Source organism: Mustela putorius, unplaced genomic scaffold, assembly GCF_011764305.1.
Source record: "Mustela putorius furo isolate JIRA1106 unplaced genomic scaffold, ASM1176430v1.1 tig00003898_pilon_pilon_pilon, whole genome shotgun sequence".
Lineage (NCBI taxonomy): Eukaryota > Metazoa > Chordata > Mammalia > Carnivora > Mustelidae > Mustela > Mustela putorius.
Genome location: NW_025422047.1, coordinates 29,422,340 through 29,450,060, shown reverse-complemented (window position 1 = coordinate 29,450,060; position 27,721 = coordinate 29,422,340). Strand labels below are relative to the sequence as shown.

The 27,721-nt window shown below is 36.6% G+C and overlaps 1 protein-coding gene across 5 annotated transcripts in view; it reads right to left on the bottom strand.

The window, feature by feature from the left end:
* Positions 1 to 27,721, bottom strand: part of AKAP6 (A-kinase anchoring protein 6) — a 514,317-nt gene that overhangs the window by 65,918 nt on the left and 420,678 nt on the right. For all 5 annotated transcript variants that reach the window (XM_045067871.1, XM_013047435.2, XM_045067872.1 and 2 more), the window contains 2 exons: positions 11,960 to 12,106; positions 8,673 to 8,897 (listed from right to left, as the gene is read on the bottom strand). In XM_045067871.1, the coding sequence (XP_044923806.1) occupies positions 8,673 to 8,897; positions 11,960 to 12,106 (372 nt within the window). The remainder of the gene's footprint in view (positions 1 to 8,672; positions 8,898 to 11,959; positions 12,107 to 27,721) is intronic.

Genomic DNA, 27,721 nt, shown 5'->3' with positions numbered 1-27,721 from the left:
ATATGCTAAAAAACTGACAACAAAAATGAAAGGCAAGATACATTATTATGCTTTTAGATACATCATGAAGGACTTCAGGGCACCTAATAGATGAGGAAGGAATAAAGTGAGGGGAGGGTATCTGACTACGGTCTCTGATTCAGCCTCTTTGATTCAAACCTTTCATCTCTTCACCCTGGTCATTAATTTCAAATAGATAGATAGATAGATTTTATTTATTTATTTATTTGAGGGAAAGAGAGAGCACTAGCAGGAGGGAAAAGAAGAGGAGGAGAGAGAAGAAGACTCCCCACTGAGCAGGGAGCCCGATGCGGGGCTCAATCCCAGGACCCGGAGACCCGAGCAGAAGGCAGAGGCTTAACCATCTGAGTCCCCACTGGTCATTAATTTTTACCAAGAATTTTCTGTATTCCACTTCTCACAGACCTGTACATTTGTTTGTCATCACCGTACCAGCATTTATTGGTATAGTTCTTTCTAGTTTTAAATCAACCAAGTCCCGAGATGCATAAAACAACTAAAACATACATATTCATGTTACCTGTGCCACCATTCTGACTGAAATTCATAACTAGGAAGACCTTTTCTTTCCCATTTTAGATGAGCATCTCTATCAAATTATAAAGATACTATAATGCTGGAAAGAAAATGGGTACAAAAACAAAGTTGGCTACTGTGGTGACAAAGGCAATGAACGCCAGTTCAAAAGATGCCTTTGTCCTTCTGAAGCATCATTCTCAATGAAGTAAAACATGACTCTGGGAACACTGAATTGACTATGTTTTGGAAGTTTTGTGCCACACTGAAAGTGTTGTTTAGAGGAATTAAATGGCATCTATAACTGAATAAATTTATCAAAGGAAAAAGATGCCTACTACAAAGTCACAGAATGCTAGAGGTGAAGGGAATCCTTTCAAACCAAAAACCCAATTTACAAATAAAGAATATCAGGCAAAAAGAACTATTTACTGAGATCACATAGCTGGAAATCCTAGATCATAATGTTGCTAATCAACATGACCCAGTGAAGGTACTCAATAAATACTATTTATTGGTAAATTGTAAAAGAATAATGTATTAAAGTTACAGAAGAGGACTGACAACTCATTATGAACATGAAAAAAAAAATAGGAATTTTGCTTATCTTCTTAAATGGAGACCTAATTGTACATGTAAAGCTGTAATCCAGGAAAAGATAGGATGAAGATCTAAAGAGTGTTTACAAAAGTTCAGGGAGAAAGAAAATGGGAAAGAAGACTCTTAGTAGCTATTTTGCCATCTTGTTCAAAAGCTGAAAAGTAGTCTAATGTGAAACTCGTTGATACTCTGGGATCTGGTATACTGCATCCTAAAAGAGCTGTCCTTTTCACAGGTGAGAGGGGAGATTTCATAAAGAATCTGATATAAAATTTCATAAAGAATCTAGCCATAAATCAAGAGTTGGACGCTTAACCAACTGAGCCACCAAGGCACCCCTATTATCTCCATTTTTAAGATGAGAAACCTAGGGCTTTAAGGAAGATTATGAATTAGAAATAGGTAGAACCACTATACATCTAAGCATCTTGAACCCATTGGTGAATCCTCACTATTATGAGTCAGATGCCTTGTTCCCATCCTATATTTAGGTAAGTGGAGAGCATGGAGAAAAGTTTGCAATTCTGTTCTCCCAGTTTCTTCCTTATTTGAATTTATTAACAATAAAAATAATACTTGAGTAATGTTAAGAAATCAATGAAGAATTAAGAATTGAAACAGTAATCACAGTGGTTTCAGAGACTAAATGCAGTTCTATTGATTTCCTAAGTAGCCATAAAGTAAAGATGGGTGAGACTCTCTCATCTGTCTAGATTAGCATTACAGCCTTTGATTTCCATGAATCTGGTTTACCTGATAGAAGTTATACAAATGACACATATGAAATGAGTATACAGCTATGTCTTTGTATCCTCAACACATTTCCCTTCATAGAAATCATGCAGCATCTTCTTCTAGTAAAAGGTATGCTCAGAAAGAATTATGCCTCTGTTGTTTCTTTTTATTTACTTTAAAAGGCTGTACTGGGACTGCTTATAAAAATTTCCTGTGGGTCTTCCCACCACCTCCCAGATGGTGTGTATATAACATTTATTTAACTCTATCTTTGAATTTAAACCTTAACCCAGTCAAAATATTTAAAGGCAGTTCTAGATTGTATCCAGTTTCTTAAAATTACTAAATTGTTAGATGATAGATTTTTTTACATATGGTGGAAAAAAATATCTGATAAAAGTTTAATTCAGTATTTTCTTTTGATGAAATTACTTGGTTAATATATAAACTTTATAAAAAATTTTATCTAAGACATATAGAAAAGATTAAGTCCTGTCTGATGTTCATTGATTTTGAAAGCATTCGCATGCATTTGTCACAGCCAGACTGAATCACTGTAATTCTTTGCAGCTTTGCCAACAACATCATTACAAAGTTTATAATGGCTTCAGGACACAGCAACAGAGATGATCCTGGACCTGCAGGAACCACAGCTTCCTTTCACTTATTTCAAAACTTCCAAAATATTCTCTTCTCTCTTCCAACCTAATCTCCTTAAAAATGTGGGTTGGGAGGGACACAGGAAGTGTGATTATTTATGGTGGCATTTGAGATCGGTTAGAGTGGACACGGGAAATTCCCTCTAACTATATTGCCTGGATTGGACCAATTTTTTACTTTTGGAAATTATACAGTGAGATTTGGGAAAATATTTCCTCAAGCACGTGAACTGTGTTTAGCTCTTTTATTTATCTCCTTTTTAAAGAAAGCGTATTAGTGATATTCCTTTTCAGAGTATCAGTTAGTAATGCTACACATTTGATAGCTAATTTGACTCTCTTTTAAAGACTCTACCTTAAATTTTTGATTTCCAAGATTTAAAACATTGACTGGCTGACTTCCTTCAGCTGGCTGTCAAGTATTCAGAAATGGGAAAAGAACAAGAGTAGGCTACCATTTAATGTGTTCTCCTCTTTTCAGAAACAGATCTTTGACCTAGGGACTGTTGGGTTTACAAAATAGAGACTGATTCCGGAATAGACTTACTAGGCCCAACTATTGGCTCTGTCATTAACTACCTGAATGACGTCAAGCAAATTACTTGAATTTTCCCTGCTTCTGTTTTCTCGTCTAGAAATACGGGATAATAAAAAACCTGCCTCAGGATGGTGGTAAGGATTAAATAAGCAAATTCAGGTAAAACACTTAGAAACTGTGACTGACATCTTGTGAACACTTGGTCAGTATTAGTTGTCCTTGTTCAAACTGTTAAAGAACATTTCGTTCCTCCTATTGCAATTCTAGCATGGCCTCCTTTCTGAAAAGAAGATGTAGATGTTCCCATGTTATGATACTTTTTGTAATCTAGAGCAGGGCCAGAGACCTAAAGCCGGAGGACCAAATCTGGCCCACCGCCTGCTTCTATAAATAGTTTTGTAAATTAGTTTTATTGAACAGACTATATTAATTCATTTACATATTACTGGTGGCCACTTTTCCAGGACAGCAGCAGAGTTGAGTAATTGTGACAGAGATTGTATTATCTGGCCTTTTACAGAAAATGTTTGCCAACTCTTGATTTAGAGTACAACAAGGTTTCAATGTTTATTTTGAAGGATTGGTGAATGACTGGATGGGAGAATACTGGAATTTGAACCCAAAGACCATGGCTTTTGCTCTGTCTCTGATGCTAGTTGCTGTGTGGATTCAAACAAGTCATGCTGAATGACCTCTCAAAGCCATTATTTTTATGAATGATAAACTCAGAAGTTTGTCGTTCATAAAAATAAATAAAAAGACCCATAAGAGAGTGATCATAATTTTTACCTTACATAATTAGTGTAAAGTTTAAGTAGAATAGCTTGGGTAAAAGTGGTTGGTTCAATTTAAATTGCTAAGCAAATGTGGGGCATTAATCATTGCCAAGCTTACCAAATCTACTCCACTCATTCACCTTCTTGATGACAGAGCCTCTTGGCAGCTCTAAACTTGTCCTTCCTGGGCTGGTTCTGGGCCCAGTCCAGTGCCGCCCCCTCTTTGTGCTAGCAGTATTGAATAATTTCTCCCCAATTTGAGTCTTTAGACTAATGAATTCAGTTATGGAATACAAGGAATGTATGATTAAACAATTATTTTCTCTTTGAAGGATCATCATTAAAGAGTAGTGCTTTCCAGCTAAAGGCCTTAAAGCTGTGCATGCATGTGCACGTACACACGCATACGCGCGTGCGCACACAGATACGCACACACGCAGCTCTAAGGGGCCCATTGCCAGCTGACCTCATTAAATCTCTGACATGCTCTCCACATTTGATTGTAATCGTTCACACCTTCACGTATCTCCCCATGCTGGGCTTTGACTCTTTCTTTCTTAGGTAGAATTTTGCCTTGTGTCTCATCCCCCATTTATCACACTTACTGCCTTTGAGAGAAATAATACATTCCGCAATTGCTTTTTCTCTTCTTCTGAATACTTGAGATCCTGATCCTTTTTCTCATCCCAGACCGAACTCTAAGAAGGAAACAGTTGAGACTACAAAGTGATGGGTTTTCCCTTTCATAAGCAGCACCCTCCCACCCCGTTTTCCTGGGCAGCGCACTATAGCTTATCTGTCATTGCTCTGGGTGCATATAAAAGAATTCATTCTGTTAAAAGCCTGAGATTTCAGAGAATGGAGAATCATAAAGCTAAGTCCTATGGATAGAGCCTGTCTTCAGTGTGACCAATGACAGTAGAAGACATTTGGGAACACACAAGAAGAAGAGAAATGTGCCAAAGAGTTCCATACTTAAGGTTCTTCAATAACTCCTATCTCAAGGTGCCTTGGTGGCTCAGGGGGTTAAGCCTCTGCCTTCAGCTCAGGTCATGATCTCAGGGTCCTGGGATAGAGTCCCACATCAGGTTCTCTGCTTGGCAGGGAGTCTGCTTCCCTCTCTCTCTCTCTCTCTGCCTCTCTGCCTACTTGTGATTTCTCTCTGTCAAATAAATAAATAAAATCTTAAAAAAAATAACTTTTATCTGAGAGGCTTTATCACTTAGAAGGCAAAGGTTATCTGGTCTTTGGATTTGTGGTAAGTAAGAAGTTTTTATTCTGCATATGCTTATTATTAATTATGATTCTGGCATATTCTAAACATTATGTTACATTATTATTATATTGCAAACATTTGGTTTAATTCATCCAATGAATGTGGTAATATACAGAACACTTGATTAATCATACACTAAGCACTAAAGAGTAAACAGCTCAGAAATATTTAAAATTCTGGCAAGGAAAGACATCTATTCCAACAGACAAGTGTAAAGCTTTCTTACAAAACAAAAAAGAAGTGCCATCATGCTGGGTCCACTTAGCTGATCTCTTCAAACTCCTCAAGCTCAAACTTTAGAAGGGACTAAAGTTTCAAGGGATACAGAAAAATTATCTGGGTGCCATAATCTCAAAAAAGTTTGAACATTTCAATTTAAAAAGTGACACATGCTAAAGAAGTTGACACTGATACAGTACAAAAATGTAAAATAAAAACACAAATATTTTCACCTCCCAAGAACTTCAGTAGCTAAATCTATTTGCAATTCTGGCCAAACTGCTGAAGATTGTGGCTGATAAACCAACCACAAAGACACAGTGACATTTAGTTCCATCCTGTTTTTCCCTTTGAGTCATCTGGCATTGAAGGGCATTCAGTAAATATCAATAAATATCAATTTTGCATAGTATTTCAGAGGTTTTAGAGTCAGCCTAATTCTGTCTGACTTAAAACCTAATTCTACCACTCATATGTGGCCTTGGACACACAAAACTTAACCTCCATATACCTGTTTCCATAGGAATATCCTGCAAAATCAAGATCCTTATACCAACTTCATAGGTTGCTATTAGCATTAAATGAGATATATGTATATACTCATGATGGAATATCATACAGTTGTCAAAATAAGTGAATTACAGCCATACTCAAAGACAGGAATGAATCTTGGCATTATAATATTAAATGAAAAAGGAAGTCTTAAAAGATAACACACAGCATGATTACCTTTTAATAAAGTTAAAAACAACTAAAATCATGGGCGCCTGGGTGGCTCAGTGGGTTAAGCCGCTGCCTTCGGCTCAGGTCATGATCTCAGGGTCCTGGGATCGAGTCCCGCATCAGGCTCTCTGCTCAGCGGAGAGCCTGCTTCCCTCTCTCTCTCTCTGCCTGCCTCTCCATCTACTTGTGATTTCTCTCTGTCAAATAAATAAATAAAATCTTAAAAAAAAAAAAAAACAACTAAAATCAAAAATATTCTTTCCTACCAAAGGAAAGCAAGGGCACAAAGAATATTGGGTTTATGATTATCTTAAGTGAGGAGAGGAGAGGATAGAATAAGGCTGGGAAACCATATGGGGAGATAAACATTATCATCAAAGTCCTACCTTTTGGGGGGAGGGGTAGAAAATTTCTGTATTTATTATATTATTTTAAAAACAGCTAAATATCCAAGAGTGGGGTATAAAAACAGTTAGTTCATAAATAGTGACATGGAAAACATAAAAATTCTCTAAGAAAAATACTCTTTGAAAAAAGAACTAAAATAGCAAAAAGCATGTGATAGTCTCTGGTACTTTTGAAATGAAAATTCTAGGATTATTTTGGGGGACTAAAATGCACATGGTAAATAATGAATTATGTGCAGTGAATATTTCCATCATGGCTAGAAAGTATTACCAAATGACTAGGACACCTAGGAACTATCTAATGATACAGAAGGCTAGAGATTCCTCTCTGTCTCTCCCTGTTTCCCTGTTTCTGAAACTCTTAAATTTGCTTCTAGGATAGCTGAAAATCATGCTGATGACCCTATACAAAGCTAAAGCATAAAGCTAATGTCTTTTGGAAGCATCAGCAAAATTAATGCAGAACTGCTTTTTCCATTTATAATAATAATAAAAGTGGAAGGGGGTTGTTTTTAAATAAATAAATTTTAAATCTATGAAATACGGTGGTAGGCAGGTATATAAACAATTATAGTAACAAACTTCCCGTTATTATTTCCAATTATTATGTAACATTTTGGGATTTATAACATTAAGAGAGTCCTTTCCCTTAAAGGTACCATTACGAAAAGTAGAAATAATAATTTATGTATGTAAACACATAACTGGGTGAGATAAATACTATCACTATCCCATTTTATAGATGAAGAAATTAATTAAGACACCAAGGAATAATACAAGAAATATGTCCAAGGTCACACATTTGTCTGGGGCCATTAACTGGTTCACTAAAGCTATGATATAGATACTACAGAGAAAAATATATTTCACATAATCCAGCCTAGTAATGACCAGGATGCTTTATAAGGTGCATGTAATGTTCAAATACCTGAAGACTCCACCTCCCTGCAATGGGGGGTCAGGGCAAGACAAGTAGAGATGAAAAACAAATCTTCCCAATATAAGATTTTAGTTAGAAAAACCCATTTGCCTTGGAAGAGGCTTTCATTTAATGTCCAAGTTTGGTCTTGTCAATTGGACGGCAGAAGAGGAGGTTTTCAACCAAAACTGTCCGCAGGTGTGTAATGCAGGCAGTTTATTGGGAAGTATTGTGGTCTTACCTTTGAGGGCTTCTCCTCCGGGGCTATGCAGGTGAGCAAGGTGAGCCTGCCTGTCTGGCAGATGGAAGGTGAACCACATTTGACTGAATTCTCTGATCGATTGCTGGAAGATTGCAGGGCTTCGAGGGGATGGCGGGGCATGGGGTTGGGGACTGGGGGGCTGAATAAAATCTGGTCCTGGAAGGCTTTGCAAAGAAACAGTTGCTTGGTCCTAAGAAATTCCTTCTTTCTTGGTTTTCTCCTTTCTCCTCTTTGAGACCATTCATGCCAGAGGGTTTCTTGCCACCCAGTTCATACCCTATTACCCCAAAGCCTCGGACTGACAACAGCCAGAGCCCAAATAGTCACCGCATTTACAGGAGGATTCACGTAGTACAGGCTGGCGTAGGCAATACAAGAAAATACTCAGATTCTAAACTGCTTTTCAGTAGATACGGCATAAACCATGGAGACAAAGGGGTAAATGCTGCTTCTTCGTGGACACACAGTGAATGCGCACACGCTGTTTGGCTGAGGTTGGCGCTTTCCAACGACGGAATGTGCCTGTCATGGAGGAACCTCTCACTTTATGTCTTCCCTTCGTAAGTAGTTGATTCTCTCTTATGTAAAAATTATGTTTTCTTTTGTTAGCACTAATGGTCTTCAATTAAATCACGTGCTTTTATCGTATCAATTTATGGAAGTATTTTTAGCCATATTATTTATGGAACATTTAGGTCTGCCTCTCCAAGTCCTCAGTAATCTTTAGTGTTTGCTGGTCTGCTTTTAATTTATCAAACCCTCCCTCCACAGGCATTGCACAAAACACACAAGCAGCAGCGATCTCCCCTGTACAATGTGTGTTTGATAGGCTTAATGTTCATCTTTATACACACACAGACGTTGGCATACAAGAAATGTGGAGGGTGTCTATAAATCCAAGGAAACATTTAAGTGCACAGTGATACATAGATACATGGGTATCATACTTTATGTACTTGATAAATATTTCATCCCTACCATAAAGAAAGCTTTTTATCAACTTTGATTGTTTTTTTATTACCTTAAAGTATTGCAGTTGTTTCTCAGCATTCATTGTTCCTTCCTTTTCTTGTCTCAGGCAGGAATTGAAGATGAAAAGCTCTGTATCTCTTAGCCACCCTTTCAGTTCTTTGATCCTGACCTCCAGCTGCCTTACCAGGTTTCCGCTTTCGGGAGAGAGCAGGTCACGTGGACCAGACCCACTGTGTCCTGCCATTGTGTCCTGGATCTTCTGTCTGAGGGTTTTCTAACGCATCCGATGAGAAACAAAAACAAAAAACAAAAAACCACCAACAAGAAAACAAAAACATATATTAGCTTCAGTACCAAAAACGTACCACAGTTTGGTTAGCAGCAAGGGCCACCTGGAAGGTGTCCAGCTGCACCTGCCACCTCACAACGGACATTCATTTCAGATGAGCTCATTGTTCCATTTAGGATTTTCGAATTCTTGAGCAGTGTGTGTTGTTCTGACTACCACTAGAGGCTTAAGAAGACCTCATTCACTTATAATTTCCTTTAACAGGAAGGAAAAGTTCACCATGGTCACTGATGAAAATTCATTTGAATTCTCATGACAGGAGTTTACAGTAAAATATTCTCTGCATAACATTTTCAGGAGATAGAAGTCTGAGTTTAATCAATATACTAAAGAGGCCAAGAGTAGATTGTGCATGGAGAATTAAATTCCCTTTTTTTTTTTTTTGGCTTCATAAAGTACAATTTTCCCCAACTATATGACTGAGGGCTATTCAGAAGGGGTAGCTTCCTTGGTGCTGTTGTTGCATTTTACCTGACTTGGAAAATTGTTCAATCCCACAATTCTTCTCACTTTGCATTTCTGGATGCTAGACTTTCTAATATACGTGTCAAAGTAAGTCCCAATCCACTTAGAAGCCTTCTTAGATTAACCACTATGGCATGAAAGTGCAGCTGAGAGGGATTTTTTTTTTTTTTTTTTGTGGAAAACACTCTGGAGAATCAGTAGGAGTTAATCTATAATGATGAATTAAACCTACAAAAATAAGCTTTAAAACACAAATAAAATTAAGTCAACAAACATTCATTTGCTGTGTAGTGTTCTGTAAATAGTATCTTTAGGAGATCATAACAGAAAAATTGCCTTTCTTGGCAACACCCTTGTATTTTCATGGTGCAAATATTGATAATTTGAAGACCCTCAGTGGAATCCAGATTTAGCTATTGTTTTTATGCTGTGACAAAAGTAGCAGCAGGAGGTGAAATCAATGCCCTTGGAGGGTAGGGTCACAAAAAAGAATTTATTGCCACTTTTTTGTTCTGGAACAGTTTGCAATCATAAATTCTTCATAAACAGAATACTTCAGAGAATGGTCCGTCTTCATAAATATACGACAGAGGACATCAATTTCATTTAATTCACAATTTGTGTCAGCACAGCAGATGCCAATGCCTGCCTTGATAGGGTTGTTTAATATGCAATTGAGACAGAGTAATATGCAGCACAGGGGACAAAATTTCACAGATTAAACTGTACGCACCACTGACATTTCATTCTAATGTATTTCCATTCCACACTGTTCACCTTAGATGAAAGTAATATTAAAAACCATATCCCTCTATTTTACTATTGTTAGAAGTTAAAATCCTTGTCTTTAAATTTTTTTCATGCCAATTAAAATGTAATCATGCCAATTAAAGCAGGATGCCTGATGGTGTTAGTGTGGCATAGGTTTTGTTAGAATTTTCCCTCCACCTTTCTCTCCCCCTGAATCATTACAAAACTCTGCATATTGTCCTCAAATGGTATTTTTGTCAAAATGGCAACCCTTTTTCAGGTATCTGACTCACGAAGGATAGCTAAATACTCTCTTTTTTGGGATGTTAGGATGATTTAAAATTTTTGTTGAAGAAGCAATATACATGACATTAAACAATTTTCAAAAAAAGATGACTGTCAGTTACTTCTCAAATTAGAAATAGGTATGTGAAAATACAACATAAACTATTGCTCCTTCTATCAAGCATATAAAGTTGCTGATCTCATCTGTTTTGTGAAACAACCCTTTAAAAATGTCGTACGCTAACCACATTTCTCCTGGAGGAGATCAATGAATTCTGTGGAATTCGGTAGGCTCCAATTTAAATCACCATATTATAAAGCGGAAGCCATTAATTACTATTAAAAAGTAATGCTAACAGTAGGCCAGAAGAAAAACTTTCAGTGTTCTAAGTTACTTTGCACAAGGATAGAGTATCGTGAATTTAGATGAGAAAGCAAGGATTTAAACTTGCAGTTTTTTAATCACCTAGATTAAGTATGGCATAAACCGAACACTGGCGTTCCTCCAAGTCATCAAGGTACACGGAGAGCTTTTTATTCAAAATATTTTTGGAGTATTATTTCTTTAAAATTAAAAAAAGGCAGGCAATAGAAGACATGCAAAATTATGCTCCATAACTGACACCACCCATACTTTGCTGTTATAATTAATCATTTAAGTAATTGACAAATTTAGCTTACCCTTGATTTGAAGTGAAGGCAATTTAGGGGAGAAGTTGATGAAAAAATACAGTTTAACCTCTCTCTCTCAGCTGTCTTCCAACAAAAGGACGGCACTGTCTCCTGCACAGTGCCATCCTGGTCTCTGGTTAACAGAATCTCTATATTGCCTTTTTGCCAGATTCTTGCATCGCAGTCTTTGGCTGAGACCCAGCCCATCATTGCGTGAAATGAATTACACGAAACTTTTTTTTTTTTTTTTTTTTGGCTTTTGTTAAAAGTGAGCTGGAAATTGAGGCATAAAACAGAGGCTGATTTCATTCTGCAATTCAGATTTGGGTCAGATTTGCATCTTTGTTTTGGTGGCTTTAGTGTGACTTGAAAGCTGTAGTGACAACTCCACTTTTCATCTGAAGGGTACAGTAAATAGTTAAACAGTGGATGTCTCTAACATGTACCTTCAGAATAAATTCTATTAACATTCATTCAAGCATGACAGTCAGTGTATATCAGATATACTGTATTATAGTTGACTTGGTGCATACCCATAATACATGGCATATTTTACTTACTTTTTTATGTATTAAAGAACCAAAATTATTAAAATCTGAGAGGAGACAAGCTCAGAGTAAAAAAAAAAAAAAATCAACAGAAGAGGAAAAACAGTGTTTTTCCCTCATAATAGCATAAATAGCTTGTTTGAAATGTGGGTAGTGAATTGAAAGAGAGAGATATTTGTGCTTCAAATTGGAAATCAGACAGATAGAGTACTTCACTACACAAAAAATGTACACATAACCTACAAACAGTAATAAAAATGCAAATACCCCAAGCAGTTCCCATTTTTCATTAATTGAATCCACTTTTTCAAGGAGATCATTTGGTAGTAAAACGCCACCTTTCTTCAGAGCTTCAACCTTACTAAGCAGCTCCGTCTTTTTCAGGTCCCTGATGGTCATTTCAACACTGTATCGCTAAAACGAGAAGAGAGAAGGAGAGATATCATTAGGAAGACAGGTGTTCTTAGAAAATCTTTGAGCACAGAGTTACTGATGCTCATGGCTGTTAAAAGTTTTTGTTTCCAAAAAAATGTATGGGGAGGCTAAGCCCAAGTACCTTCAGAAGGTCAGGAATTTCACCAAAAACAGTTCAAACATGTATATTCACACATACATAAACATTCAAGGAATTCCATTTAATTGACTAAGATTTATGTCATTTTATTATTTTTTTTTTGAAGATTTATTTATTTCATTTTATTTTGAGAACGAGAGCAAGGAGGGGAAGGGCAGAGGGGGAGAATCTTTCAAGCAGACTCCCAGCTGAGCAAGAAGCCTGACTTGGGGCTTGATCCCACAACCCAGGACATCATGAACCAAGCCAAAAGACTCAGATGTTTAACTGACTGAGCCACCTTAACTGACTGATTTATGTCATTTTAAAGTAAAGTTTACATAGACATTTGATCTTTAATGTAAATCTTTAATGATTTAATGATCTTTAATGTAAAATATTCCACATAGGAAAATACCTGGTCCAAGAGGATTTAATATTACAGTTAATTTCAGTCACTGTTTGGCTCCAGAGTGCTGCCCATCTCTCATCTCCGCCCCACAGAGGACTGGTAGTATAGGGTAGTACAAATAAAAGGATCCCCCAAGATTGTGTGACCTTCAGCCTGCATTCTCAGTGAATAGTTGCCACCACCCCCCAATTTTTCTTTTATTTAAAAACTGTGTGGGCTTGATAAAAGGTACATATAGAGGAAAAAAAGAGCAAACCAGTGCTTTGGAAATGGTTACAAATCTATGCTTCTTTACTGATGACCATAAAATGTCCCCAAACATCATAATTGACTACAGACACTTCTCCCCCATTATACATTGTATTCTAACAAACTGCCAGGTGAGTCTCTGCTAGAAAATGTTTTTCTAGAGATAATCTAAGTGCCATTTAATATGGCACTAACTACAGTGATTTTTTTCAAATAACTCTGTGGATAACTTCATAGTTAGAAAGCCTTATATTACGAATAACTATACATGACTGTGGCTATATTTTTTTAAATGTACTACACAGAAAATCACCTGTGAGTAGAAAACTAGATTCTGGTTAAAATATTATACATATCTTATAACTTTTTAGCACATTTCCAAAATATAATGGCAATCTCCTTTTTTTTTTTTTGAGGTGCATAAATTGGGCCACTGAGGCCCTTGGTAGTATAGCTCCATTGCTCTAACTGAGCCAAGATGAGCACATTATCAGATCTAATCAGAAAAGCTTTTGTCTGGGCAAAGCAGCAAATTAGCCAAGTTCAAAACAGGCCCAGGCATGTTATTCACTCTGAAAACACGATATTCTGTAAGACCCCAAACTAAAATACAATTGGAAGCAGCTTAAAGGAAAAGAAGGTGTGAGCTCCTTGTTTTGGGTAATAGACCCTCAGCATTTACGGGCATATGTTTGCATACTTTTACTTTCCGATTTTAATCTTCCATTTACACTAAACATGCACATTATTTGTATTATGTAAACTTCTCCAAATGTTAGTCATTTGTAGATCACAGAACAAAATCTTTCAAATGAGGTGATTTAAAGCATTTCATAGTATTAATGAATGTTGATCAGGGTGTCAAAGTGCCCAAAATTACATGAATATGCATAATGAAAAAAATTAAGAATTTTTTTAGAGCTCCTCCAGAATTTGACCCATGATACGTGGGAGATTCTGATTGCATTTTCTAATGCCAGGTGATTACCAGGACCCTGTCACTCCAATATTTAAATAACACACTGGCCGCTGGAGTTTTCTGGACAAAAGACTCAACAAGTATTCTAGAAACCTAGATAGTGTTTTATTTATCAGAGTGATGATTGAGGAGAGGGCAATCTGCTTTCTGTAATCAGATTCCCATCTAAAGATGATGCTGCTGACAAAGATTTACATAATTAATCTGGTAAGACTTCTTTGACATAATATTGGGGAAACCAGCATTTCAGGCAGGCAGAAGAATCCTATTCAAATCTTTTGCTTATGCCACGTGCACTGACAGAAGGAGTCCTCGGGCTGTGCCACCTGGGAGCAGCTTCAACCAGTTATCACTGTCACTTATGACAAGCCCATCCCCTCTCTTTACCCCAACTTTTAACGGCTCCCACACAGCGGATCAGTCAAGGCAGAGAATAGTTTAGATTTGTCTCATAAAAATGATAATCTAGTAATAATAAAAAATATAAAAAGCAATTAATTTCATTTTAGACATAATAAAATAACTTTCTCTAAGAAACGTGGTATAAGTAAGTAGCCCCGGCAACAGCTATTATAAAAGATTATTACACTAAAAACCCTTGTATTTATGTATGCTCCCTGTCGTGTCACCATGTAACCTACTATATAAATAGCTTGATTAAAGATGTGATTGATGGACAATGCCTTCAAACTATGAAAGCTAAGAGAATCCAGCTAATTGTTAGGTCTGTTGGTATGTGCACAAGAGCTACTTGAATGTCATGTAATTTAAGGCAAAAATATTGATTTTAATTTTTGAGGCACTCCGAAGGTTGAATCTAGGATGATCTAGGACCTCAAGTCACATATGGATGTAACGATGCCGGAGGGTAGTTTTTGTTGAGGCTCAAGACATTTCACTCTTCTCTCTTCAATATCTTTTCATAGCCTTAGATGGGGAGAATCAACTGCCAGCTCCATCAGTTCTCAGTCATCCTATCAAGTAGGCTACTTTCTCCTGTGGTGAAAGGATAATTTAATCTTCATATTCATTTCACCCACAGCAGTAAGTGAGCAGAGGCTGCCCCATTGTGTCCTAGAGTCTGGGGATATTATGATAGAGACTACTCTTCAATAGCCAAAAATGAGATTAACAAAGTTAAAGTCAGATGGCTTTTCTTGAGTGCTAAGGTAAATAAGCATCCCGTATTTAATTTCCCCACAGCACCTGCTGTGGGCCTCTCTGTCTAGTCAAAAATAAAATATACTCTATTGAAAGGGCATATTTACATTATTGAGTGTATTTGCTTGGCCAATTCAATTTTGACTAATGAAGCCTCCTAATAGATACGTGAATGATCTAAATTAAAGGTGCAGTCCCCTCCTATCCTAAATGTCACTCCTGTGTGTATGGAAGGTATATAAGAAAACTTTAAAAACAAAGTTAAAAATAACCACAAACACTAGCTTCCTGTTTCAATCAAAAATTAAAGAAGTTTTTAGAAATCCTTATTCATTGCTTACTTTTTATAAAAACACAAGTGCTAAAATTGAATTATAAAACAAAGCCTGTAAAAACAGGAATTTCTGAAGTAAATATAATTAGAAATGCATAAAGACTTGATTGAGATAACTTTTTTGACAGTTATGCTAAGGGTTCTTTTCCCTCCTAAAATCTTTTTTTTTTTTTTTGTTAAAAATCACACCAAAAATTCTGCCCAAATGGAGACTGGAACAATGCCTTGAAACAGTGTTAATTGTCACCATGGAAACCAGAAGAATAAGCCATTTTGAAACTGGTATAGAAGGCACACATTGAGCAACTCAAGCATTTTTCTGCCTCCCTCAATGTTAAAGAACAAGATGCCTTGTCACTGTGAGGTCAGAGAAAGAAAGCATCATGAAAGGGTTGTAGATGCTCACTGTCTGGTAAATAAAAAAAAAAAATAGAAAATAAACTACATACAGCTAATGCTATAAGACTCTTCCCAGTGAATCTTTTTGAAATAGAAAGATCATCAAAAGATGGCCAGGATGGGGGGGATGGATTCCACCTAAGCAAAACTTCAGGGCTATATTATGTGAACCTTGCCCCCAAAGCTCCCTGGGAATTCTGCTGTTGTAATAAAACTTCAGAAGAGGAAAGAAAAAAGGCAGCATGATGGAATTCAAAATAATGCTCTAAAAGCACACAGAGAGATTAAGACATCCATTGTAAGACTTTTGTATGGTGCTTCTGTTGGTTATGCTGAAAAGAGACCAGACATTGCTGAGCAGAGAGTGAAGTTTGGGCTACGAGAAAACACAAGAATTAACCCAAAGAGTTTTCTTGATTATTAGAATAGGGCTGTCCGAATCTGTGTCTTCAGGGTTGGAGCATTTATATCTTAAGCCATATTTTTGAGCTTTATGTGACTTTCTATTAGGAAGAGTTAAGGCAAGGAGAATGATTTAGTTATTAGAATAACAAGTTTGAGTATCTTTCCCAGGGCAAAGTAATACCACAAACACCTGTGTATCCAGCATAATCTCCTTTTCTCGAAAACTCACAACAGAAAGATAGAGAAAATACAGCAAGGGGGAAAAAATTGTATTTCAGCCTATTTACCAGAAAGCATATGCTAGGAATATACCAGATCACCAAACTACTGGTAAAACGGTACGTGAAAATGCGCATTTTTGCACAAAACTACAGAGATGCGTCTGTCTGTGACTCCCGTATTGTGCTTTCTGGCTAGTGTTTGCCCTCCTCATGCGAGGCTTCATGGTGGCCCCTCAGCAAGTCCATGCCTAATGCCATTCAGTGGCGAACAAAGAGTCTTTTTACATGAAAGTCCAGGGTCCACGGCTCAGCTGTACATGCCCCCGAGTGCAGGAATCTGCTAGAGGCCAGTGAGTCCCTGCAGTAGCTCGGGCGCTGCCCCCTTTTCCAGAACACCAGTGTCCAGCCCGTCACCACGCGTGAGTTTCACATGGAGCCAATATCACCATCACTTCAGGAAGGTGTGCAAGACAGAAGAGGGCTCAAGCCCAAGACAAATAATAGTCGTTATTTCTTGCAAACTCTTTGTATTTTACCATTAGCAATTTATGGCGAATAATCGCACAGTGAAATTATAGAGACTCCTACAATTGTCCTTGTAAATTAATAATAGGCTTTCTTGATTGGGATAAATTTGCTGCTGAGCCTTTGGAAAAATTAAAAAGTGCAATGTCATTTAAAATTGCCAGAACTCGCACAGCAAATTACATCTGAGGTTAAGAATTGAGTTTTACCCCCTCTTCCAGCTTATTCCATTTGCATGATCTGGAAATCACATTACATTGGCCATGTATTGTTAATTGGACATAGATTGCATTATCTTTAATATAAATCAAACTACAAATATTAAAATGAATTGCAAATTCCCTAATAGAAGATCATAAAACAATCTTTTTTAAAGTATCTCCCATTAATAATTTAATTCCAATTATATCACTCAGAAAACTTAAGTAGGAAACCTGGCAACTTATTTCTCCAATCATTTCTTTTACATAACAAATACCTAAGCCTTTGAAAATAAATACCCAGGGCAAAATTCATTGTTATAGAAGAAAAATAAAAACATCAAGAACTGAAAACTTTTCATTCTGATTTCCTGTAAAATACTGCATAAGAACCCCCAGCCCGCCTGTCTGGTCCCTTCCCCACCTATGTCAAGGGTCAGAAAGAAGTCTCCACAGAGATCTAACTAAGTTCCTAGAACTATTGTAATCTTACTCTCAAAAATTATAAAATTGATTATTATTCTTTTATTTATTTTTAAAAGGTTCTCTAGCCCCTCAGATTTCCCTATAAATCTGCTATCTTTCTGAAGCCTTTGCATGGCCTTTAATGAGTTTATATTAAATATTTAATACTGTTTAGGGCATATCCACTACTACCCAAAACAGTTATATTCCCAGCAGTCCCACTGTTTCAGGCAGAGGACTTGATTGATCCTCCTAGCCTGAATTGAGTAGAATGAAAAGAAGCAGTTGGAAAATAGCAGCAATCATTTAATGCAGATGACCTCTGACAGCCTCGCAGCTCTTCTATCTGAACAGAAATTTGCATGGGGTCTCTGTGCAGAGGAACAATGTAACCTAAATGGTAGACAATCTTTATTCTAATGAAGTGGGTGTCAAGGTCAATGTAAAACTGCAATGATAAATGGTGCACCACTAGGCAAGAGAAGTTGCATAGGCATTGTAGTGCTTTCACATTAATTGAAGACTGAAATGCACTGCGTGAAAAGCACAAGCCTCTCTTTTCACCATAATGTGTTAATGCGCCAATGCCGAAATGATTTCTTCAAGATGCTTGCCTGTTGACACATATCTTATTGCAAAAATAACGCAAATGTGGGATTATGGCAAAAAAAAATGGACATTTTTAGAATTTAGCTTTTGCCTGGGACAGAATTACAAAAACCTAAATAAAATGTCCCCAAACAAGTCCTGACACCTAATGTAATTCCTTTGATCCCCTTTTCTTTTCTTTTTCTATTTAGACCTGTCTTTAATTAGTTTCAACCAGGCAACCTTTATGGACCCCTTCGCTGGGTACTTTCATACTGAGCTAACTGTAAAAAAGGACCAAAGAGAGGAGAATCATTCAAATATTTTTTCTTCTCACTTCTAAGTTTTCTGCTTAGTCTGCAGTTAAGATCTTCAGGTATTGTTTGCCCTGAGTGAAAATGTAGGAAAAGCCTATGGTTTGTAAAAGAAAATAACTATTTTCTAGTGTGAGAACTAGAAAACTATAATCTGGCCGTGTGACATTGCCAAAATGACTATACGGCAATAATTACACCATTTCTTCAGTTGATCTAGCAATTTTGTGGCAGCCAATTTTTTTCGTTATATAAAAATAAGGACTGTAAGCTGCTTTAAAAAAAATCCTGATCTACTAAAGCCTGTCTAGGGGACATTGTTTGCTAATACACTCATTAGCAACCAAGCATTTTAACTTCATCAATTAAACAGGAAATGGAGTTGCACCATTAGTTTCACAATTTGCTAAAATACTGATAAGAGCATATTACAAACCATTTGAGAAACATTTTCAGGCTCAACCCATAATATGTCATAAACTCCATGCATTTTTAAGGTTGACTTTTTTTTTTCCCTGATTCCGGTAGATGTAGCCACCTTTCTAACACTAAGCTTCCTGCTACAAATAGATTTTTAACAATGGAATTACAGTTATACTAGTCAGAAACAGTGAGCGGGTCTTTTGGTCTGTAGTCTTGGTGACTAGGAGGGCTATTAGTATGATTTACTAGAAAATAAATGATATTGCTGGTTTGCAAATCTGAGGGAAAACAAAGTATTTCAAATAGAATTTAAAATTCCTTAAATGGTAACTTAGAGGGAAAAAAATCTCAATATGAAGGAGGATAGTGAAAAAGAAAAAAAAGTTACTGATGAAACTGTTTAAAAAACTGTACAGCTTCATCTGTGTGTGATTTGTCAGGTCTGAAGCTTTGACGTGCCCAAGGGGCAGACCCCAGCGGGGAGTAGGCTGCCGAGCTAAATAGCTGTGAAAGAAGTCTTAATGTAGGATGGAATTCAAACTAACCTTGACATGACCTCGGGAAAAATATGCAAAAAGTAAAATGAATGCACTCTGCAAGATACATCCTAATTTTGTGGTGGAGCTGGTTAGTTTTACAAACATAACTGAGACCTTAAAAGAAAAATAGAAAGCTAGTAAAAGGGGCAAACTTTGGAATTCAGGCAAAAAACGTAAGCAAGCATGATGTGTTACTGTGAAGGCATGTGAACCATTTGGAAAGAATCCAAATAAAAATCCACACGGAACAATATTGTTGTCAGCCTGTCTATTCAGGAAAATTGGGGGTTTTTTTGTTTTGTTTTGTTTTGTTTTGTTTTTTTTAGGTTGAATATAAATGACACAAAGCCAAGATTACATCACTGCATTACAAAGTCTGTTGTGGCTTTTAGCTGAACAAGCCCCATGGATCTATTGGTTTAGGACAGTAATTCAGTAAGGAGGTTTTAATGTGTTATTTTTCCTCCAGTGACAATAAAAAAATAGAGGAATTTAGGGAAGAAATACTGTGGGTGCTCTCTAGTCCATCTCTTCCTTTTGATCTGTTTTTGATAAGCCAAGCTCATGTTTTAGTTGATGCATTGAGTCTTGATTTGACTTTATTATAAATTTTGCCTGTTTTGAAGTGATCAGCGTAGGAGGGAGGCATTTGTTCTAGCTCCTTGGCCAAGAACTGGCTAACTCATTGGATATATGGAAATTTTAATTGACTGTCAACTTGTGTAGAAATTCAATCCTATTACCTTCTCAATGCAATTTTGTAGCAATACCAGTTATTTACTACACTACTAACCAGATTTTAAACATAATTAAATTGCTAAGAACAGACACCCCAAATCTAATGACTTAAATCCCTACAGCAAGGATGTGAATTCCTAGATCAGGTATATTTGATTTTCATAAGCATAAAGTGAGCAGAAGGATGCAATCATTTAGTAGCACAGAAGTACAAGTTTTCCTGAGAACCAGTTGAACAACTTGTGTAAAGATGATGGTTTCATGGGTATGTTACACCACAGGGCTCTTTTTTGGTCTGGTTTTATTCGATATTTTTATTAATGATACACAGAAGTAAAATATGTTTATGGCATGTTGATTGGAATGCCAGATTATACTAATCTCAATGATCAATAAAGAATAATAAATATTTAGTTCAGAGAGCAGGAATTCAAACACACACAACGTAGTGGTATACTCGCAAACTGGATCTCTGCGTGGAAAAGAAAAAGAAAAAAAAAAGCCCTGATTTGTAAGGTTTGCTGATTTCCCTGTTATAAATACTCCCACCATGGCAGATTCCAAACTACCAAAGGTTGCTACTGCCAACAAAATTCCTTAATATTTAACAATCAGTTCTTCTGACTCAGTACTAGCTAGATCCAGTACCCTACGGCCTGGCAGCTGGTGGAAAGAAGGTGAGTTGAGCACAGATAAGTCATATTCTTTCATACTCCAATTGTTGCTAATGTCTTGGAAAAAGAGACCTATTTTCTCTACTAAAAGAAAAACAATGCAAAAATATGAGGATTACTAACATTTGATCCCAGGAAAGGGGAAAATGGAAGAAGTAGTGTGGATTGTGGAGGGTAGGAAAACCCAACTTCCATCCAAAAGGGGCAACCACTACCCAGCTCTGCCAACTGTTCCTATGTTGAGAATATGGCTTCAAGATGGCTTCTGTATGAACAGGGATATATGTTTAAGAGAAGACAGAAATATATATTTTCATGTGAAATCTCCTCATTTTTATACATTGAATTAAAACTTAACACTGTACAGGCCAAACTGTGTCTCTGAGTGGGATCCAATTCATAGGCAATTGCTTCACAATGTTTATTTATGATGATACTGTACTCCAAAGGGAACACAACATGCTAGCATAGTAGATTGAATCGGGTCAAACGACTGAGCGCCAGGCCTGAGCGACCTCTTCCTTGCTCAGGCCCAGCCTCTGGAGTTCATTCCTATCGATGCCATTTTGATTGTGCAGTAAGATGAAAATTTGTCATTACAATCGTTACAGTGACAAAGAAATGCAAGACAAGTCAAGCCTGAGATAATAACCTCCCACCAATAAAAAACAAAAATACAAAAACTGCATAAACAGTAGAAGTAAGTCAACAGACAGTGGAAGGTAAATATAAAAAAGGAAGTATGATCTGGGGCTGGACTGAGACAAACATAGGGTTATAAATAAGAAAAGCAACAGATCAGTTTGATGGTGACTTACTAAGCTCAAACCTGCAGTCCTGGATCTGGTTGGGTTTCATTTTCTAAGCAGGGCTTAGACAATGTCTAAAATGTCCAAAGGAGAGTACTCAAAGAAGGAAGAATAGTCAATGCTTCTCTGAGGAGCAAGCTGTTGAAGAAGCTGAAGATATTCAGCCAAGGGTAAGTAAGAGTTGAAGATGAGAGAAGAGAGGGAAGGACAAGTTAGTAGACTTGGAAAATTAGAGGGCTTTCAATAGAAGAATATTAATTTCTTTCATCTGGTCTCAGAGGTCAGGCATGGGATCAAAGGTTGAAGAATAAGTGGGAGTGGAGCTTGGGCGATGGGGAGTTCCCACTTACCATGGGTATGCAGGTAGAGACCAGAAGTGTACTTGATAGATTTTATGACATAATGAGGCACTGAATGAGGGCTGGCCTAGAAAATAAAGTCTAAAGTTCCTCTCTATTTTAGAAAGTTGAGCTCTGTCCTCCCATTGCCAAATTAACCATCATGATGATATTACTCTGTGTAAAGGAGGGATGTCAAGACCAAAACACACCAAGGTAAGGAGAAGACAACACTTACTAGAACAAGACTCACATATAAGATTCACATGTAAAGAAACCTAGGAGAACAACAAGGGAGCAGAGATACAACCGCATAAAACGTAAAGCTATTCAATCAGAGCTCAAGATGGGACACGGAAAATCCGAAGAAAAGGTAATGTTAAATGAAAATCCTCAAATCATCTTCAATCTGTACTTCCATAGAAAAGCATTTCATTGAACTTGAGTAGTAAATGAAACATTTTGGGTCCTTTTTTTGGTAAACATTTTATGGGAAACTTCACTAGAATTTATGCAGTTAAGTCAATATTTCAACAATCCCGTAGATTTGTTTTAAGGATATAAACTTCACAAATGGCACTCTCAAAAATTTTCTTCCATCAATACAGAACTTTCTCCAACAGATTGAAGAAATGTGTTATAACCCTTGCTGCCAGCAGTGTGGGCATAATGGCAATTTCTCCTCCATGCTATGAAACTTCATGGCTGTGCTATATTATGTTGAAAATCTGCACATCTCAATGGGTTTTCTGTGCATTCCAATGCACTTCAGTGACGATGTGGATCATTGCCATAATACATCATGACTGTTCTAATTACGGTTTCATTATGATGCACCATATCAGGGCTGTCGTAATGTCATGTCAGCACATAGTAAGAATAGTTATGCAATTATGTAATATCTGTTAGAGCACGTAATGTAGGATGGAAAAAAGACACAAGGAGCAGCAATTAATGTAATGGAAACTCAGTTTTCTCCTTTAAAAAGTTGCCAATTTAAAAGTATTATTTCTTCTGCTTTCCATCCTCTGACCTAAACAAATGCCTTGAAACACATCTATTTTTGTTTCATTGGGCACTACTTTATAATCTGCTGGATTTTTTAAAAAATAAAGCAAAATAAGATGAGAAAAAGGAAATTCCTGACTTTAGCTGTTCTCCACATGTCACAGGAAGAATGAGATTTGCCTACAATATACTACAAGAAATCCCATAAAAATTTGAGTGTAGTACATTAAAGTCCACTGAAGACTTACTATTATGCAAACTTCAAAGACGGTGTCACATTCTTCTCTTTTCCTTGATCTCTTGTGTAGACACGGAACTTCTTACTTTACCCCTTAAAACTTGATCAGCTGTATCTTAGATAAACTCTGATCATGAAATGAAATAAAGCATTGATATCCCTATTTACTTCCCTAAATTATGACCATATATATACACTTGCCTTTAGCCTTGCTGCCAAAATATGCCCAGATATGTATAAAAACAGAAATCTTATTATCTATCTTATATTTGAAGAATAAACTCTCAAAGGATGAGGGCTATTCCATTTCTGGCCAGTCATGGGGTACCTTGAATATTTGAGGTCTTCAGTAAACACTGAATCAATGAGTACTTTTTCAAACTAAGCATTATATGAATTGCTGTTTGTTGTTTTAATATACAACCATGGGAGAATTTATATATCAAAGCTTACCCCATATCTCTATAGCTGAATTATAGGCTTCTTCAGTGCAAGTATTTATAATAGAAATGCTGATGAAGCCTAAACCATGGACATATACAGTTGTGCAGCAGCAGCCATTTCAAATATAGATGTATTTTTAGCATTAGGAGGCACCAAGTTTGTTTAAATCTGGACTTTTTTTTTTTTTTTCAATTGCAAGTAATGTTAATAGCACACTGTAAATGTTAAGGCTAAGTGTGCAATGTCAAAATAGATTGAATCTCTCTGAAAATTGGAAATTCAGGCTTTTCAAATGTAATCCAGATGTTTGGCTTTTATTCAGATTTCAAGAAAGAGGGAACTAATATGATATAAAATTCATACATGCATATTTCATTAGTGCCTTTTGTATCGCTGAATTAAACATTCTGAAACGTGCTTTTCCCAAATCACAGAGTTTTAAACCAAAGCAGTTGCCAAGATGTTGCGCACCTCAAAAATAATGCCAAATTAATTTCATAAGGAAGAGACTATATATTTCTCATGTTAATGCTGTTGATAATGTTTCTTCAAGGAGAGTATCTTGCTTTCTCTTTGAGGATGACAAGAAAAATGAGAGGTAGAGTGCTGCAGCCATTGTAGTTTATCAAAAAGATTGCTGCAGAACACGGTGACTTCGGAAATCTACAGAATCAGTGGTCTAAGTGAAGGCTGAAAGCACTACCCTTCCCCCCCATAATGTCATTATCAAAAACTATCTTTTCAAGTTTAGTGCACGTGGGCATTCTTCAGGGACTACGGACACCAGCACTGAGAAACTCACCATGGTATCCAGAAATCACCATGTCTTAGGTTTTAAGACAGAGCCGATCAAAGCATTTCCACAGTTGTCCACTACCGAAACACAAAGGAAATGCCATGATACCATTATATATTCACATCAAGACTTTTTCCTTTGTAGTGTATTTCTGACTTTTTAAAGGGTTCTTACATCCATAATCTTAACAGAACCAAAATGCCATGGAGTTTTTCTTGGTGACCACCCAAATCCCTGAATTATAAAATATTTGATGCCTTAGGCCACTTTTTGAGGGTACTCTGGTACCTTCACTTCAGATAAGGATGAATGTAGTTTTGGAATTAGATTATAAGTTCCTACAATGGGGGTATATGGTCAGGGATCGTGTGTTCTTCACCCTTTATCCATAGCAACTCTTAGCATTATGGGTTAGCTGTGGAAGTTGGAAAATACTTATTCATTTGAATTTCTTCCAAACAAAAGACCAAGTAAGCCTGTATCAGCAGTTGAAATATATGTCAGATATACTAATAGTACACAGAAATGAGTAGCATGTGATTGCCTCCATTTATCTCTGAACTTCATATGTTCAGAGAAAAACTATTTGATCACAATCTCCAACACATAAATATTATTCTCAATTTTTAGACAGAAACGGTGAATAAAGTTAATTGTTTCCCATAGCCTGGAATAGTTAACCCAAGAAAAGCTTCTATAGAAATGTATCAAAGAAAAGAGGAAGGTGACAGAAACCTTTTAAATATTTAAGGACACCTTTTAGGAATTCAGTGTTTTCTCAGAGCAATAATATTTAACTCAGATGCAAGAGGTGGGTCCAATTTCCAATTCCAACAGCAATATACTATGGATTTTAAAACCTTTCTGTTCGAGCCCCTTTTTCTTTCTTTCTTTCTTTTTTTTTTTTTTTTTTTTTTTTTTTTTGGTTTCTTGGAGGGTACATGTCTATATTTACTAGAGAGAAAGCTTCAGAAAATAAATTTTAGAGATTTCAGGCTTTAAGCACTGTTTATTGTTCCAGCATCAGAAAGTCTGACTGTCATTTCAATGGATTGTTCTCTTTTTTGTTCTCCTATGACAAGCCCATGGGGAAAGTCAGTAATATCACTTCTGTCTTACAGATTGGAAATTGATACATAGAAGCTAAGTGACTTGCCCAAGGTCAGTAAGACATTGCTAAAACTCAGAAACAGAACTTTCAGGAGGAATTTCAGCTTAGTTTGCTATGTCATGCTGTCATTCTTGAAAAAGCATCTTTAGAAATCAGTCCAGAATTCTGAGAAAATTGGTAGGCCTTAGGAGTATAAGGTAAATAAATAAGGCCAAGAATGTCATTCAAACAGACTTCAGAGTAGTCAAAAAACACTTGAGAACCCCACCCTTGGAGCTTCTATGGCCAGATTAATTTTGATCTAAGTTCATCCTCCAAACCTCCACAAATTTTTAGTAGCATGAAGTTGAGGCTAAAAGGGCAGACAGGCTCTCAGTGATAGTCACACCTGTTGTTCAGAAGAATGATGGCTCACAGTTTAAAGAAGATCTAGGGTACAGGTGAAAATTTATTAGCATAAACTAAGAGTATAAAGAGCAAACAGTGGTTATGATAAGAGCTTTTGAGCATTTTTCCAGCTATGTAAGGGAGTCTTCCATAAACATTCAAAAACATTTATTAGAATAGCTCCATCAAAGAGAAACACAGTGAGAGAGAGAGAGAGAGAGTGTGTGTGTGTTTGTGTGTGTGTGTGTGTGTTTGTCCAATCACAAGAGTGATAAAAGTAAGAAAGAGGAAGGAGTAAAGATTTAAAGGACAAAATGAAATAAATACACAGACTGATATAGAGAAAGTAATAAGGAAATAGGGGAAATTACAAAAGTTTCACCAGGTAGGGGAAATAATAACTAATCCACAGAGAATAAACCATAAAAACTACCTAAAAGTAGAGAATGTTGCAGAAGAGGAAGGAGATCTCAGCTGGAGAGAAGGTTTTCAGTGAATGGGTCCCCTGAAATGATTGGATGAAAGAAGATGATACTGACAACTTAAAAATTAGTGTAAGAGCTGCAAAAATTCAGTAAGTGGAGATTGAAACAAAAAACCCCAGAAGTACCAGGATGTGGCCATTCAGTGCAGCTTTTAGCCATAACACTGGATAACTTCTCAAGACGGAATAGGTACAAACCTTGTGATTGGGAGGATTTTCTCTAAGCACATCAGAAGGGAGCCCCCTCAATGGGCACCGTTTTCTCTGTGGCTATTCCTTCTGCTTTTGCTCTATTGGTGGCTTGCTCTGTTGAGGGAAGTTATTTCATATTTTTGTGGTCATCCCATCTGTAAATCAGGGACAATGGATATCCTCACCACTTACCCACCACAGACATTTAAAGAAATAAACAGATCTTGTTTGTGTGTAATTTCAGATCTCTCTGAAAGATGTGCCATTTTAAAACAAAGTCTTAGATTTTAATACATATGACTTGTAACATATGACGTTAATACATATGACTCGTAATTCCCATTCTTTTTCATTAACCATCTTAGAAATAAGGGATTATAACTACTATCTACATTAGAGATATCATTAGAGATTTTATTAGAGAATAAAATAGGTCACAATGGAGAGAAGCCCCTGAAAAGGTAAACAATATTTATATATAATGCATATATATGGGCTATGTATACACAGTCTTTGTCTTTTAGAAAATATACCAACAAAGTGTTACTATTTCTCTCCCCACTTAATGAAGGGAGGAGGGAACATGCTGGTATTACCTAGTAACACTACTTCTCAAAGCCTACACACACATATCAATTTGATCACTAGGTCCTATAAACATGGTGACAGAAAAGGACCCATGCCATGCATTTTAATTTGTTAATCAATGAGATTCAAGGAGTTTGGCAAAAATAAATAAATAAATGAAAATGAAATATAAGCCCGGAATCAGTTTGCCTATTTTTAAGCTTCGTTTGCATTGCTTACTCGCTTTGCCCTTCCCTGTGCCTTAGTTGCTCATCGGGGGATAATATTAATACCACTTTCACAAGGTTACTGTGAGGATTGAATGCACTAATACATGCAAAGATCCTAGAACAATTCCTGGTACGTAATAAGCACTAGGTACAAGTGTTTGTTCAAACTTGATCCAAATCATGCCTGCTAAGAAAATATGACGTTTGGCCTAACTTTTCTCATCTCTTTTATGCCATTAGTTTGTA